The sequence below is a fragment of the Schistocerca cancellata genome, chromosome 10, assembly GCF_023864275.1.
Source record: "Schistocerca cancellata isolate TAMUIC-IGC-003103 chromosome 10, iqSchCanc2.1, whole genome shotgun sequence".
Lineage (NCBI taxonomy): Eukaryota > Metazoa > Arthropoda > Insecta > Orthoptera > Acrididae > Schistocerca > Schistocerca cancellata.
This window is the reverse complement of record NC_064635.1, coordinates 66,646,390-66,663,567: the sequence shown is the minus strand read 5'-3', so window position 1 is coordinate 66,663,567 and position 17,178 is coordinate 66,646,390. Positions and strand designations below refer to the sequence as shown.

Genomic DNA, 17,178 nt, shown 5'->3' with positions numbered 1-17,178 from the left:
TCAGGCCTGCTTGGAGGCTCTTTACCATATTTGGTGCAAAATTTACCCCGAACATTTGTTCCAGAGTTTGTTTCGTGAAACCAAAACACACAGCGAACTCACTCCACACCAATGAAAGTAGTCATTTTAACTGTGCACTACGCTGGCGCTACTGGTGGTGGAATGAGGTACTGATGCATTACATCAATCAAACTTGAGGTTGTTTGCTACAAAATGACACATCTACTGATTCTGTAAGTTATCTCAATAAATTTCTTTATAATTTCATACTTTTAAAGTTCTGTTTGACTCACCCTACACCGATAATGGTCAATGCACACTTTAGTTTTTTCTTGCACAAATTATAATGCTTGTAAGGTGTTTTAAAATGATGTAAGCATTAATGTAGGCATGTTATTGTTACTGTATTAAAGCATTTTATATATGTTATTGTTACTGCTATTATTATTAGATCATAAGCAACTGTTGTATTAAGTGGGAAATTCTATTTGGAGGACAGCGGTGGGGGGAGAAAGTAGAAACTGTGATAGCCACTCCCCTAAAACTCAACCCTGGATCTCTGCCTGTAGTGTAGTAGGTATTCTCTTTATGTTCAATTTTTAAATTGTTGTGTGATAAAATCAGCAATAATATTCAATTTTTTAACTTAATATTGTTTGAAATACAACAACTGTACAATTTTCTGCTCTCTTATTATTCACAACAGATTACATCTACAAAGATTTAATCAAATATCTTGGTTTGTATCTGTCACGTTTCAAACTTTTTTCTTCAAAAGCAATGACAGATTTGAATAGTACAGTGTATGCCATAGAATACAACTATAACAAGTATTCTGCAATGGCACAGGCAAGGAATCAGTAATTGTGTAAAGAATAACTGTGTGTGGTTTCATGGAATGTTAGTTATGATATTTCAGTCATAAAACTAAAATAGTGTTATGATATTACTGTGCCATTGGAGGTACCATATATTATACTGTGACACATTGAAAGTACAGGTTTAATAAATTCCAGAAAAGTTTTTGTGAAAATATTTATTAACTAGTAACATATACAACAAATTCACAAGGACGTTTCTACATGACTACATTTGCGCTTTTTCAGTCTCATACATACACGACCAGTCATTCAGAGTTTTATTTTTCCTTGGTACACATGTAAACTGAGTCTGTTCCTCCTCTCCTCCAGATCTTATTCGCTTCATGCTGTGTAACAGTGAATCAGAAGGGTAATTGGTGAGTTGGAACCAGGGCAGTAGCATTTAGGTGGTTCCTCACTTTGAGAGAATATAAAAGGTCACATTTGTTAACCATGTAAAAGTAACTGAGTTTAGCTGGGTGGTGTAATGCAACAATTTCCAGTTGCCCTGTCAGTTACTCCAGAAATTATGTCCATATGTGTGATTATGGAGTTCTTCTGGTGTGCTCACTGCAGTGGTTAGCTTTTAATGTGCTCCCTGTCACACACTGCCCTTGCCCTGAAGATGCGGCATTTTTCCTGAGTACTGACACTCTCATACATGGAATATTCCATGATTGTCAGTAGTGGGAAATGCTTCACTGCAACACCAGCATAGATTATTCAGAATCATTCATTTTTAGGTCCTCTCTAACTGTAGACCATTACAGTTTATGGTACTTGTTAATGAGTCAAGTTTTTGAATTCTGGGACCCTTTGTCTTTGGAGCAGAACTCTGTCTGAAATTACGGTATACATTGGATAAATTTTGTAAATGATTTCTCATATGCAATAATTGTATTTCATAATAAATAAATAATTGTAGTATATATCTATAAATAAATAAATAATGCTGTCTTTGGGAAACTGAAATTATAGTTGAACAAATGGATGCTATTATGGAATGATGCTCTTAAATTTCAGCTTAATGGGCTATCTAATAAGTTATCAATAAATAACAGCACAAACACTCAGTCATTCAGGCAAATACAATACTGAAAACATTCAGAAATATATGTCCACTACGGTAGATTAATGTAAGTCATCTGAGACGTGCAGTCTGTCCTTGTACACTGTCGTCAGTCTCGGGGTAATGTCATAGACAAAAACTCACCCGGATATTCAGTGACGAGAACTACGATTCCGTGAGCTACGAAGGAAGTCGACAGCACGTACGACCGCGGTCTCAGACTGTTACGCACCTTATCGACTATATATCACCTGTGTCTTAATTCGTAATTGCTACCACAATACAATGCCTATAATATATTGGATAGTACGTGAAATCTATGTGCAGTGTTGACATAATTTATGTCTACGTATATACGTATATGTAGAAGAATCTGGTGTATTTACTGAGCGGAGTGATGAATTCTGCCGAGTGCCGGACTCGATACCTATTCCTCCGGTCAGAGCCCGAATCGTCAATCGCCTTGCCAGTTTCGAGCTGCCCAATTAGTCCCACTGAGTAGTTAGGTATCACAAAGCCAAAGTATTTCTTTCCTGAAAAGTCACCTGTTATTGCCAGATATTGTATCCACCTGTTCACAGTCCCACAGCTGCTTTTACAACTCTCATCGTACCCCACTGTGACAATTTATGAACCTAAATAAATGAGTTTTATGGCAAGTGAAATCCCTCCGAGCAGGAAACTGGCTACACCTGTTACAGACAGTCAAAGTTCATTAAATACTGTCTGCTATTTCATCTATGTATTAAAGCATTATACGCAGTGGTGTCATTGTCAGATCTGTAGTTTTAGACATTTATCAGTTCTGTGTCTCCATCTGTAGTCGCATAACGTTTTGGCTGTCAGGGTATGTCGGTCGGGTAAAGTGGTAAGTCCACAGTCACTGTCAGTGTATCGGTCCGTGCGGGACGTCGCGGCTCAGCTCGGGGTTGCGACAGCTGGAGGTGGAGGTGGCTCTCTAGACTTCGTTACAGGAGAGGAACAGTGCTCGGCAGTCCTCTCCACTCCTTCCTCTTCTGCCAGCATCGTAGAAGGCATCGAAAGGCGTATCACTCGATCTCTCGAGCATGAAGCTGGTTGCGTACCTGTTGTGAGCAAAATGTGAATGCATTTAGAAATAACGTGTTCCACCTACACTGTTATTAAATGTGTGAGTGCAATATTACATGAATTCAATAGGAATTACAGTAAGTAATGTGTTTGTAATACTTTTAATGAATTCGTGCTTAAACATGTGATGTCACATAATATTCTCATTTTGGTGTAGTACTATATATAGATGATGAAGAATCTTGTCTAATTATACATACCAGATATGTAAACATGGTTGACATGAGGAACTCAAAGGGAATGATTTTGCTCTGATGCACTTTATAGTGAGATAGGAGTGGTATACAATTTTTAAAGTAATAATTTGACTATTATAATTTTTTGAGAAAACAGTATATTTTAAAGTTGAACAACTGTTTGTGTGATACATGTTGTTACAGCTATCACTTGAGAATGACACAACAGCCAAATCTGTGATGGTGAATAAATATCTAAAATATTTAGAAGTATTTGTATATAATCAGAATAAGCAGCTCCTTGTGCAGTTTATAAGGAAAATCCTTAATTAATCAAAAGCCACTGAGTGAAATGTGGAATGTAAATCCAGTTAGATCATCATCAGCATCAACAGCCATTTGACAAGCATTGTAATTTTCTGCTGTATGGGCCCATTGCCCTCCTGCATGTTTTCTAGTATTATGAATGCACCTTCCTCCTTGTAAAGAACTTTCACAGTCCAAGGGTAGCACCACAGTTTGATCCCAGCTACTGTTCGGATTTTAACAGAGGGTGAGGTGGAAAACTTCACATTGATGGTAGCGAAGACAAAGAGAGATGTAACACAAGGCAATAAACTAGGGCCATTGCTGTTTCTGATTTATGTCAATAATACCAGGGAAAGGGTAAACTCAGAATTAAGATTGTTTGCTGTTAATATAATAATTTTGAGGAAGTAAACTCTTAGAAGACAGGACGTAGAAGTAATCAGGAACAGGATCCAGAGTGAGGAAATGTTGGCAATTGCAGGGTCAAATGGCCATCTTGACTAAAGGGGAGGAGTGCTCTAAGATACGAATGCAAGCTTTGCTGTGACTGGTCAGCATCACAGCAGGCCAACAACGCCAGTACCTAGATGCAACACTGGGCACTGGGAATCTGCAATGGAGACTACACATAGGTGAGGCAATAAATCTGGCATGAAAGTGAATGAGAGACAGAATGGTACAAAGGAGAAGACGCCGGTCGGAATATGCTGCGGGAATATGGGACTCCAGCAAAGATGCAGATAGAAGGAGTGCAGCCAGTTCTATAATGGCATACTACAGAAGGACAATCAGTATCACAGAAATAATTAAGGAACTGAAATAGAAAAGTCTAACAGAAAGAAGATAAAAAGCTAGAATTGGGGAAGTTTACCAAGCATTTGTGGCTAGGAAGAAGACATGTGACAAAGACTGGACACTGAGAACTATATGTGCGTGATAGACAAGGAAAGACAGTGAGTATAAAAGAAGTGTGATATCATGAAGCAACAATGCATGTAAATAATATTATGTTGGTAGATCAAAGGGGTGGAAAATTTTGCTAGGACATATCCCCAATCCATTCCCAGAAACCATCATTAAATTTAAATACCTGGTCAAATGACATTGGAACATCAAAGATTAAGTACAATAGGGTAAGGATAAGTTTAGCTACATGGTAAATTATTGTATAACAATAATAGGAATAGAATGTAGTTATGCTTGAAATGCCATGTTCACTACTTTGGCAAAATCCATATTTTTGTGATTTTTCTCTACGTTCGTTCATGTGGCTACACATCTGACCCATCTCCATTTAATTTTTTTGATTACAGCCATAATTGAATCTGCTCAAAATACTTGAAACACTGCAAAAGGATACATGATCTCCAATCCAAAACTAACTGCTATGGAGAACTCGAGGCTTTTGTGTCTAAATGTTGATTCCTTACACAGGCTAGGTATGACACAGTGATTGTATTGTAAACGAAATCTTTTTATTGTGTACTTGAGCTATAGGTCACATAGATCGTATCAATCACTTAACAAGTCATTGGCAGATGATTTTAATATTTTACATTTTCTCACAGGTATGTGATAATATTTTCAAATCGTCTGCTGGTGACTCATTAAGAGGTTAAAACTGGTAATGAAATCATCTGTGTGACCCCTGGCTGAAATATATCCAACAACAAACTGTATTTTGACATTGTTTGTACAAAACTAAATGTGCTGTGTGCAATGTCAACTGTTCTACACCATTTGAAAGTATCCCACAAGAAATGCAAGCACTAATTTCTGGTCTTTCCTCTGATCAAATCTGCACTCTTAGAAGTATGAAAGCTTTATGGTGTCTCCTCTAGATAAATATGAACTTTTTTATTTTATAATATTCTGTGAGCTAAACACTAGTTCGAGTTCCTCAGTGACAGTGGTCAGATATGACCTAGTGTGTGGTGCTAGGTAGATAGTTGCAAATAGCATAATTTTTTCATGGCCCATTAATTGGCTCCACACCCAACAATTAGCAGGTCTCTCTTCATCTCTCCAGTTGTTCAACAATGGCTCATAGGTACTAACTTAAGCAATCCACAATAGAATAACTACTGGAAAGAGGAAGAATTTGCCTAATCTTTTATTAATCTGTGTCATCATCAATCGTTGACAATGGAAATATTCATTTACTTCAAATCAAATGTTAGAAACAGTTAGATTGCATGGATTTGTGATCTTGTAATTATACAAAGTATTAAAATTTTCCCAGTTTCCATTCATATGAAGTTGTTAAACACCCACAAACTGTGAGTCAAATCCTCCTCAGCCACTGTTGTGTGGACACTGACTCTTGTGTGATTACCACTTCTTTCTTTACATTGCCATACTACTGCACATTGCGTCACTAGTGACCAGTACCACAGCAATGCCCATTTTGGCCTTCCAGTGACCAGGTACTGAGCCTTGCTTATCTGCCAGTTTAGGAACGAGTTGAAGTGAGACTGGACTTTACACTAGTGAATTCATAGGCAAACAGAAGCAACAACCACATGACAGTTAGTGGCCACTTGACAATGACAGAGGAGCAGTTATCTGAAACTAGACATTCTGGGAAGGGCAACCACAGCTCAGAAGCATTATGGATAACAATAACAACTCCCAACTGTCAATAACAATTCCGATTATCATAAAAAATATAGCAATTAAAAAGTCAAGAATGATGAGGTGTTTTCAATAGCCACACAGCCGTATGAAGATGTTTTATTCACAACTACTGCTTTCATGTTAGTATAGAGGCGTCTTCGGTTTTATAATGGTTGCATCTCCATACTGTAATGGACAGTTATGAGGTCCCAGCATTTGGTAAGTTGTCCACACTAAGAGTCAAGCCACATTGGTGAACTGTTATAATAAAATTGAGTACAACTAAAAGATACTAGTGAAAATATACGAAGCATGACTGTTGAATGAGCCAAGTCGGATAATACTCTGAAGGATATATTATAAGATCCGGTAGATACGAGCTGTATTAAACCAATATAAATAAACCTTAAAATCCTGTGTGATGTGCATAGTGCCAGCCTCCATGGGCTGCTTACACCACACTGGCCTGTTACCAAGATGGCAGAAGTACGCACATCACACGGGATTTTAAATTTTATTTATATTGGTTTTATACAGCTCATGTCTACCAGATCTTATTGCCTTTGCCAGAAAGTTCCAAGACAGGTTTCTTCATTTCTGAGTTTGTAATACTAAAAAGGAACAAATGTTGTCTGTATGCCAGTACCCTCAAAATGGTCTTGGCCATGTTTTTCCACATACTCACTACAGCACAGTGTTGTGCTTAGCAACACAGTCTGGGTTTTTGGTGCACTAGTTATGGAGACACAACACATGCTGATTGTGAGCAAAGAGTGAACATTAAGTTCCGCAATAAGCTTGAGAAAAGCCCTAGTTAAACATGGACAATAATTATGCAAGCAGACATAGGTGAGGCACTTTCAAGAAGTCATGTGTTTGAGGGGCACAAAAGTTTTCATGAAGGCAGGGATTCAGCGCAAGATGATCCCAGAGCAGGTCGCCCGTCTGCTGTCCAAACTGATGTAGAAGTGAAGTGTGTAAGGCAGTTACTGCAAGAAGACCGGCAAGTGGCAGACTCTGCAAGAGAGGCGCTCTGCATCGCGGTGTAGCTTGTTTGCCAGGTTTCGAGAGGGTGCGTTTCTGGATGAGGTATCGAATATATTGCTTCCCCCTACTTATACCTCCCGAGGAGATCACGAATGTAAAATTAGAGAGATTCGAGCATGCACAGAGGCTTTCAGACAGTCGTTCTTCCCGCGAACCATACGCGACTGGAACAGAAAAGGAAGGTAATGACAGTGGCACGTAAAGTGCCCTCTGCCACACACCGTTGGGTGGCTTGCGGAGTATAAATGTAGATGTAGATGTAACTGTGTGTGTGATATCACAAGAACATAATTCGAATCATGATGTGTGTCATTGGAAACTTAATGCAAAACTCATAAAATCTTCCCTCACGCACTTGCAGATGAACAAAAAGAGGAAAGATGAAGAATTTCTGTTGACATACTGGATAGAGCCAGACATGACCCCATATTTCTTGCAAAGATTATTGTTGGGAATGAAAGTGGGTGCTACCAGTATGACCTTCACATGTAGCATCAAGGTGCTGAATGGTAGAGCACTGGATCACTAGCCCCAAAAAAGCAAATAACAGCCTTCAAGAACAAAGACAATGTTGATCACATTCTTTGATAGTAAAGTTCACCATTGGTATGTTACTACAGGTCAAATAATAAACCAAATTCTTTACATCAAAGACTTTAAATGATTGCGACAAGCAATTCGATATCACTGCCCTGATTCGTGGCATTCTCAGGACTGGTTCTTACTGCGTGACATTGCAAGACCCCATACTGCTTTATCTGTTACCGGATATCTGGCCAGACATTCTGTTATTGCCATCACACATTTGCCAGACCTCTCATGATTTTTTCTTGTATCTGTGAGTGAAAAGGTGACTCAAAGGAAAGCTTCATCAAGATATCTCAGAGATCCAATGGGCTGTGACAAATGAGCTTACAAGCATCACAGTTGAAAATTTCTGTGCTTGCTTCCAAGACCTCCAGAAATGTTGGCAATTGTGTTTAGGTAGCGAAGGGACTCCTTCAATAGGAGCTGGAATAATTACCTGGTAAGTGGAATTTTCTATTTTAAAGAAAACCTGTCATGCAACTCTGGCTTGGCTCATTCAGCAGTCATGGTTCGTATAGTTTACCTAGTGTCTATTGGGTACACTCAATTTTATTACGATAACCATCAGTGTGGTTTGACTCTTAATGTGGACAACTTACCAAAAGCTGGGACTCAGTCACTGTCCAATACAGTTTGGAAATGTAGTCATTATAAACCTGATGGTGCTTCTGTACCAAAGCAAAACTGGTAGTTGTATATAGAACACTTTCATACTGCTATGCAGCTTTTGGAAGCACCTCATCATTCTTGACTTTTTAATTGTTATAATTTTATGATAATTTGGATGGTTATTAAGTGTTGAGTGTTGTCATTGTTACTCCTAAGTAATCTGAAAGCTTGTGTGTATTTGAACCACTTGCCACAGATTGAAGTTTGAAAAAACTTTATTTATTGTAAGACTATTCTAAGGTATTGTTACTTAATGTGGGAAATGTATTTAATTTACTGTAAGGCTTTGCTTCTGAGAATGGCTCACTGAATCATGTACTCACGTTCCCAGCTGGCAGTAGATGGCTCCCTGGGTGTCGGCGGAGCACTCCTGGTTGGCCTCGCACACCATCCTCTGCATGCAGCTCGAGTCACTCGTTTTCAGCGTCCTCACGTAGCCCTGCATGACAGATGAGCAGCACGTCACTGAGTATGTACAAAATTGTGCTCCACAGTCTGATCTGGAAACTACCATGTCTTAAACTGTACCCATATATACTGTTCCTGTTGTTTTGTTTCTTTCATAACATTCACTACTTATAGTTGACCTTTCAATGGCCTACTTTGGTTGCAAACTTGCATTCTTCAACTAGTGGGGTAGTATTAATTAACTGAAGTGTCAATAAAAATGTATCCATAACTCATGAAATACAAGGGAGGATTGTAGAATAATGCACAAATTTAAACTTGTGCTAAACTTTATATGAAGTTGTGGACTTGGAACTCAGGAGAAAACAAATTGAGGTATGTATAAATAAATGAAAAATCCAGGATGCAATGTAACAATATTATGAGACAGAAAGTTGCTACTCAGCATATAGCAGAGGTGCTCAGTCACGCATGCGCGCACTCACACACACACACACACACACACACACACACACACACACACACACACACACACACACACACTCATGCAAACGCAACTAACACGCACAATTGCGGTCTCAGGCAACTGAAACCACTGTGGGGTTTCAGTTGCCTGAGACTGCAGTCAAGTGTGCGAGTTGTGTTTCCGTGAGCCTGTGTGTTTGTGCATAAGTCTGTCTATTTTTGACGAAGGCCTTAACAGCTGAAACCTATAATTGTGAAAGTCTTTTTGTTGTGCATAACTGCGACTCAGTATCTCCACTATATGGTGAATAGCAACTTTCCATCTCATAATATTGTTACATCCAAGAGTGTAGTGGATTTGGGAATATACAGCCAGGGGCTCTATGGAAACGTGGATAGATCTCAGTGATAAGCATAATATGCTTCTAAATGATTATCAGACCTCCACAGGCCACTCTGTGGTGGGCCCTAGTTAGTGTGTGGGCATAATTTTTTCCTCCGTCCTCTTCCATTTGTAGATGTTATGCTGGAAAATTACTTCTAAATAAGACCAAATTTCATCAGTTTTCCACCAAGGTCACTGTCTGCAAGTAATATGTTCCTCAAGTGATGTCGGATTGTGTGCTCTTGGAATTTTATTATTATTTCATGTGATACCTGTCTTGTAGCATGTCTCAGTGGCAGTTAAACATTTCTGTTACACCCTGGCACTGATGAAGTAAACCAGTGATGAACTGAGTAGCTCTCATCAAGTATTCTCTGTTGATTTCATTAAATTAATTTGACAAATGACTGAAACTAAAGAACATTTCTCTAGGACCCTAGATGAATGTTCTTATAATTCTCCTAAGTATCCTTGCAGTGAATCATTTTGGCATCTGCCTCCCTGACTACTAGATTTATGTGACTAAAAGATTTATGTGCTTAAATAATTGACCATGGATACTCCATCTGATAGTATGACTTTGTGTGTGGGTTAGTTGCCATTCTTCACAATGAGCACTGATCATCTGCACGTCTGTTTTTTAATTTTATCTTCTGATGTTAAGTGAACAAACTTATCCTACACTTCTTCCTACTGTTGAGGAATTTGCAAGACAATGTAATCACCAAAAATGTCTAAAATCCCTTTTATGTACTTCATTCCCCCAACCCCAGAGTAAATTCTGTACTGATGCAAGTCCCATTTCATTTATTTAAAAAAGTTTCAATAATTTTGCTGAGCTACTGGTGGAACTCTTAATTAAACTGCCAGTTAATTGGTGGCAAACTGCGCGTAAATCCAAAGTGACACGGTACATTTGGGAGAAATGTTAACAGTTGCCCACTGGTCTCATTCAGAGAGCAACTCAACATTCACTGCGTGTATGGGCAAAGAGATGGACACTGTCATTAACGTACCTTGAGCAGAGCGAGTCCGGCCACAGCAGCTTCAGAAATGGAGTCTCTCTTGCCGATGGAGCGGGCTGCCATCGAACGCTGGCTGAAGGATGTCTTGAGGGCATCCAGCAGGTTAACGACGATGCTGATGAACTGCAACATTAGTGGTGAGTGCTTTACAGTCACACCCTACTCCAAAGCATCAGATGACTTTTTGACCCTCTTTTGTCTTTTGTTTATATTTTCTGCTGTTAAAATCGTGTACGTTGACCAAGTGAAGCCCCAAAGAAAGCAGTTCGCTCTTCCACAAATGGCAAGAAGTTCAGCATGAATGTGGCTACAAGTTACTATTGGCTATTATACATATCCCATGCAGCTGAATAGTGAACTGCAAACTGTGAAGTCATGGATATGTTGACCCTCAGACTTTTTTACCCTCAGACGTTTTTAAGTCAGAGACAAAACATTGATCAAATCTGCCATCTAAAGTATTTTGGTGTGTTTCATCCTTATGAATGGAACCTTAGGGGCATTCACCAGTATTTTGTTGATATACTGTTACTGGATAATCCATTCAGCTGTTTTTTGATGGTATACAATTCGCATCATCAGTTTCAAAATTATACAATTTTGTTTGCAGATTTGCTTATGGGAATCCATCTAAACCAAACATTAAAGAACATAGTGATCCAAAATATAACCACATTGAAAAGCAGTAGTGCTATTGTATGCCTAAAATACAGCATTTCTTGTGTGTATCCAGTTTTCATTGGGCAGACATGAAACTTCTCTTACTGGATGTTTGGCCTTCGTACTGGGTGCACACAAGGACTGGCACATATGGTGGCACGCGGAAAAAAATTTTTCCAATTTTTTATGTGAAAACTCTTATAGTTTCTTAAATAAAACAAATGTTATTAACATTATACATCTTTATTTTACATGTCTACATATTTGCAGAGGGCTCTGAACTGTAGCATGTGTCATGGTGGCTTGTAATGCAACTATGACGATATATCAGAAACAGCATTCTGTAATCAAGTTACAAATTCATCCAGATATGGAGCATCCTCTCCTTTAGCATATCAGTGCCAGACCTCACTGAGTGCTGCAGCATTTGCAACAATCTGATGTGTCGGGTTCACTATTATCGATCATCTTCCATACAGTCCCACATGACCCCATAAACTTAAAGAACACCGTTGAGAACTTCACATTGCTAGTGATGAAACAGTGCAAGAGGATGTGAGGTTGTGGGTCTGTCAACAAAGTCAAACATTCTGCTGGGGACAGTAACAACAAACCGGTTTCTCAATGGCAGAAATGTGTTTGTCACCTCAGTTGTGTTGAGAAATAAATATCTAAATGTTGAGAACAAAGATGTGGGATGTTAATAACATTTGTTTTATTAAAAAAGCTTTAAGAAATTTCAAAAAATAAATTCAGAGGCAATACCTTTCTGTACACCCTCATATTGTGCATAAGTAGGTCTATTGGCTTTTGATGTGGTTACATTTTCTTAAATGTTTCAGTTGAGTTGAACTGCTATGAGCCAGTCCGAAGATGAAATTTTATAATTTCAAAATAAATTGAGTGAATTAAATACAGTAAATAAGACAGGTGAATGGATTATCTAATAACAATACATTAAGAATCTAAAGTTTTTTTGTAGTGTGAAATAATTTTGACTTTTATAATTCTTAATTATCTCCTTTGTTAAATGACAGAGCTTATGTTAATTCACATTCTTTGTGACTATCTGTGTGGCTATAATCAGTTCTCCATTTTTGAGGCTGCACTTAGATTTCAAGGTAACTGAAGACTGTTTCAGTCTCATACATATTATCTCCAATTTTTTCCTTTCTCTCCTTGCTACAGTTTAACATTCAACGTTTACTGGAGGGGCAAAAAAAAAAAAAAAAAAAAAAAAAAAAAACTTTCATAACCCAACAGCCTTCCTAATGATTCCTGCCACACTAAATTTAGAAATGAAATCAACCTAAGGATAAATGCGATATCAGCAAATTCATGACATACACATTAGCATGCTGTTTATACTTTTTTTTATTGTACTATAAAGGCAAAGCTGAAATCTTCTCAAACAAATTTATTTGACATGCATATTTTAGAGCTTGCATATGAAAACATTTGGTATTAAAGGTTAAAACTGCAGAAACCATGCAGAAAATGAAATTTTGCCAGTTGTGCGTTCATGCTTACATCTGCATGAGGAAAGAGAACAACTTACTGTGTGGAGAAAGGGTATCGATTACTATGGCTTAGATATCGAAACCAGATCCTTCATCAGAGTACAGAAACGAACTCTATTCTCAGTTTGGCAGCCTGACTGGATTGAGCTGCTGTACAGCATTAGAGTTTGTGTCCATGCACTGACAAGGATCACCAGTCAGGCAATAGTGATCAACATCTCTATTGTTAATTATCTGGAAGCTTCTCAGTGCCGTCCCTACTTTGAGTTGCTACGTTTCCTCATGCAGTTCCGTATATTCCTACCAGGATTTTCCATTGCGTTGTTAATGATTTCATGCTTGTAATATCTGCATGCTTTAGATTTTGTGTGCTAGCTAGTGTTAATTAATGACAGATTCAGGGTTACTGGTTAATCATTATTGAAGGAGGTGTATGTGTGAATAACTGTTGTAACTGCCAGTAAAATAAGTGGTGTAAAGAAACACATACATTTGTACTCTCATCTACATTGGAGCCGATTACTGGTTACTGGCCTGCACATTGGCTAACACATTGTATTTGACAAATGAATAATGTTGATTTTTAATATGTGTTGACCAAAGAGAACTTTCTTACGATCTTACATTTTTTCAATACCAGAACAATGGTTTGTTTATTCCATTTCTGGTGACCTTTAATACATTTTTTCCCAATTATATAGAGAACCAGAATCAATCCCTAAACTGAAATAATTTATTGGTGGACAGAGAGTGCTTCAACCAAATAGTTGTAAGTAGGTAGTGACACGTTAAATTAAAGTCCTTTGTATGTAAATGTTTCAAAAAGTTAAATGCCTGACAATATGGCAGCTTATTTTATGGCACATCCTAGTTCATTTTCTCAGATTATTTTCATTGTACTCTTTAATGGGATATATAATTGGTAAGCTACCTTTGGCTTTCTGATTTTTAGTTATTGCTATCTAGTGATCCCCACTGTTTTGAACACTCTGGTGAGCCGATACATTATGACCACCTTCTTAATAGCTTGTTTATCCATCTTTGGAATGAAATACATTACTGATTCTGTGTATCAGGGGGGGTTTGTGGTGGTATGTGGCATTAGATGTCTATGCACAGGCCACGTAATTCCTGTAAATAACAGGCCACTGACTTGCATGCTCAGTGATTGCACCTAATAGAAAGTCATACGAGTTCCACAGGATTTACATCAGGTGAATTTGGTCATCTTTACATCAATGTGAGTTCACTATAATGCTCCTCAAATGAATGTAGCATGCTTCTGGTTCTGAGACAAGGACAGTTATACTGCTGAAACATGACATTGCTGTTGGAGAAGACACCAGGCATAATGGGGTGCAGGCGGTTTGCAGCAGTCAGCGTGTCTTCAGTTACTACCACAGGTTCCATGCAAGGGCAGGAGGGTGTCACCTGTAGCATAATACTGCTCCCACAAACATGTGTCTGGCGTGCTGCACATTTTGAACCACTGTTCACGTCATTGACGGTGTTTGTGGAGACGAACATTGACCTAGTGTAGCAAAAATGTGATTCACCCAAAGACCTGACATGTTTCCAAAGACTGATGGTCAAATCCTGATGGTCCCATGCCAACCACAATTGTAATTGATGATGTTGTTATGTGAACATGTAAGGGTGGTCTGCTGTGGAGCTCCACATTCAACAATGAACCACCAACGGCGTGCTCCAAAACACTTGTGCTGCACCAGCATTGTGATCTTTCAGCAGAAATGCCACAGATCACCATATATTCTACTTTATGGAAGAGACAAGCCTCCAAACCCCATGTTCTGGAAGAGTTGTGGATATCTAACTATTTAGCATCTAGTGGTAGTTTCAATGTTCTTCTACCTCTTTCAGTAGATGCTCACAACAGTAGAACATGTACATTCGGCCAGCTTCACTGTTTTTGAGATACTCATTCACAGGTTCTGTGTAATAATGATCTGCCGTTCATCAAAGTTGCTTATCTCAGTAGAGTTGCCCATTTGCAGCCCGTATCTTCGCTAGGGTGATCCCCGTGTGTGTCTGCTCCACTTACATACTTCTGTTACCGTATAAGATGCCTGCAATGCCACCAGGTAGCATCCAATGTTGTGGTGGGCAGTGGTCATAATGTTTTGTCTCATCAGTGTAATTTTTCTAGTCGACATTTTGCAGGACAAAGAAGTGACATGCAGGGTGGGTACTGACACCAGTACACTGCAGTCCTGCAGGCAGCAGTGTCTGGATTGGCTATAGTCCTCACATGTTTTGGACTAACTGCAGGTTTTTTTAACTGATCAATATAGCAGCAAGTAAGACAATGGTGGCACTTACAGTGCATGTAAGATGTGCAGAATGAACCTAAACACATTTTCCTTAGTTTGTGTATCTAACATCTTCCTTAGTTTGTATATCTAACCGTACATACCCGTCTTTCCCCCAATTTTTTGAGCAATATGATGACTTAAAACAATTTTTTTGAGCAATCTGACAGAATAAAGTTAGGAATGGTATCGGACCTTCCCATTTGTGGGCACCGCTATTACAACTGAGAGGCATCTGAGAACACATTGAGCTTGACTCTGTCACTGTCCTTTTTCTTTTTCTTTTTTTGCTAATGTTTGATTCTAATTATCCACCTGATGGAATCTCACACTGTAAAGTCAACTGTGGGCAAGAGTCTGCGAGTGTGTGTATATTTACACTGAAAAAAAAAAGCAGTAGGTGAAAAATTGATTACATCTCTGCGATGTTTCTCATTTCTTTGTGCTCCACGTTATTTAGTTACAAGTGAGTGGCTAAGATGCTTCATCTTTGTTTATGGTTCCTATCCTGGAGTGTCCATTACTATAATGATGATGAAATCCCATACTCCGTAACAGAACGTAGGGGACGATGCGGGAGATCTGCACCACCGTACTAGGCAAGGTCCTAGTGGAGGTGGTTTGCCATTGCCTTCCTCCAACCATAATGGGGATGAATGATGGTGATGATGAAGATGACACAACAGCACCCAGTCATCTCGAGGCAGGTGAAAATCCCTGACCCCACCGGGAATCGAACCTGGGACCCCGTGCTCGGGAAGTGAGAACGCTATCGCGAGACCATGAACTGCTTACATCCATTACTACAATATAACTTATACAGCTGTGCATTTGGTTGTCAAACACCACTTCTGCTGCAGATTTCATAATGATAGGATTGATGCAGTTCTCAGAATTAGTCGTATTTGGATCATGTAATCAGTGCATCATACTGTATACCTGATGCCTGTGCATCACGTCGTCTTTTTACAATCTCACTATCTTCTCCCTTTCTTCCTCTCTCATTCTTCCAGAGGATTAGCACACACAATGTAGAGATTAAGATGCCACCAGAATTTCTTCACACGTCTTAGCAGCTCAGTACAACCATTAGCAATAGTATTGTACCATGGTTTTCAAAGGTTTTTACAGCCAACCAGTAGATGGCACTACTGAGATGTAACGTTACTATTATTTCAAACTATATCATTTGTTATTGTAAAAATAATGGCAGCTAAAGTTGGCCAAGAATTTTATTTACAAGTAGGGTTTGAAGAAAGATTGTTGTGAGAAAATGGAAATATGACATGAAGATTGTTGTTGGACAATTTCTTACAGTTTTCATAAATACCCAGCTTGACAACAATCCATCAAATTACATCATTCAACTTTTGATAATCAGTCACCTTAGAAGAAGACTTATTGCAACTGGTTTGCAGAAATTTGTCATGCTTACACTTCTGACACTGACAAATTATGCGAAGGTCGACTGAAATCATTAGTCATTCAAGAAAACATGGATGTCATGCTTAACACAATTAACGAGGATCCACATCTGGCTTATGATGCATTAGAGGCATCTGTGGGCACATGAAGATTGCAGTATATTTTAGTTTTCATACACATTTGGCTACAAAAAAGATCTGCTCCTGACAGTCCGTGCAGTTTCATCATAGTTCAAAAACAGTCTTGCATGAATTGCTGTAAGTAAATGCTCACAGAATTTGGCTGAGGATATGCAGAATCCAAACCAACACTGTAATGGGTGATGGAACTTGCAATATATTGCTATGGGCTGGAAAATAAATGGCAGTCACCTGTTTGAGTGTTTCGAGATGACTGAAACCGACAAAAGTGTTCAGTTTTCAAAACAGTCTCAAGAAAATTATTGCCTGTTTGTTTGGTTACACTGGACATGTGGCAACTGTTACTGTAGAGAATTGAAGAATCAAATGCTGAATT

General features: G+C 38.7%; 1 protein-coding gene across 2 annotated transcripts in view; it reads right to left on the bottom strand.

Moving 5' to 3' along the window:
• Positions 1–1,076: 1,076 nt before the first annotated feature.
• LOC126106443 (uncharacterized) overlaps positions 1,077–17,178 on the bottom strand; it is an 82,479-nt gene continuing 66,377 nt past the window's right edge. For both annotated transcript variants that reach the window (XM_049912723.1, XM_049912724.1), the window contains 3 exons: positions 10,719–10,850; positions 8,768–8,883; positions 1,077–3,014 (listed from right to left, as the gene is read on the bottom strand). In XM_049912723.1, coding sequence (XP_049768680.1) covers positions 2,888–3,014; positions 8,768–8,883; positions 10,719–10,850 — 375 coding nt within the window. In that variant the 3' untranslated portion in view covers positions 1,077–2,887. The remainder of the gene's footprint in view (positions 3,015–8,767; positions 8,884–10,718; positions 10,851–17,178) is intronic.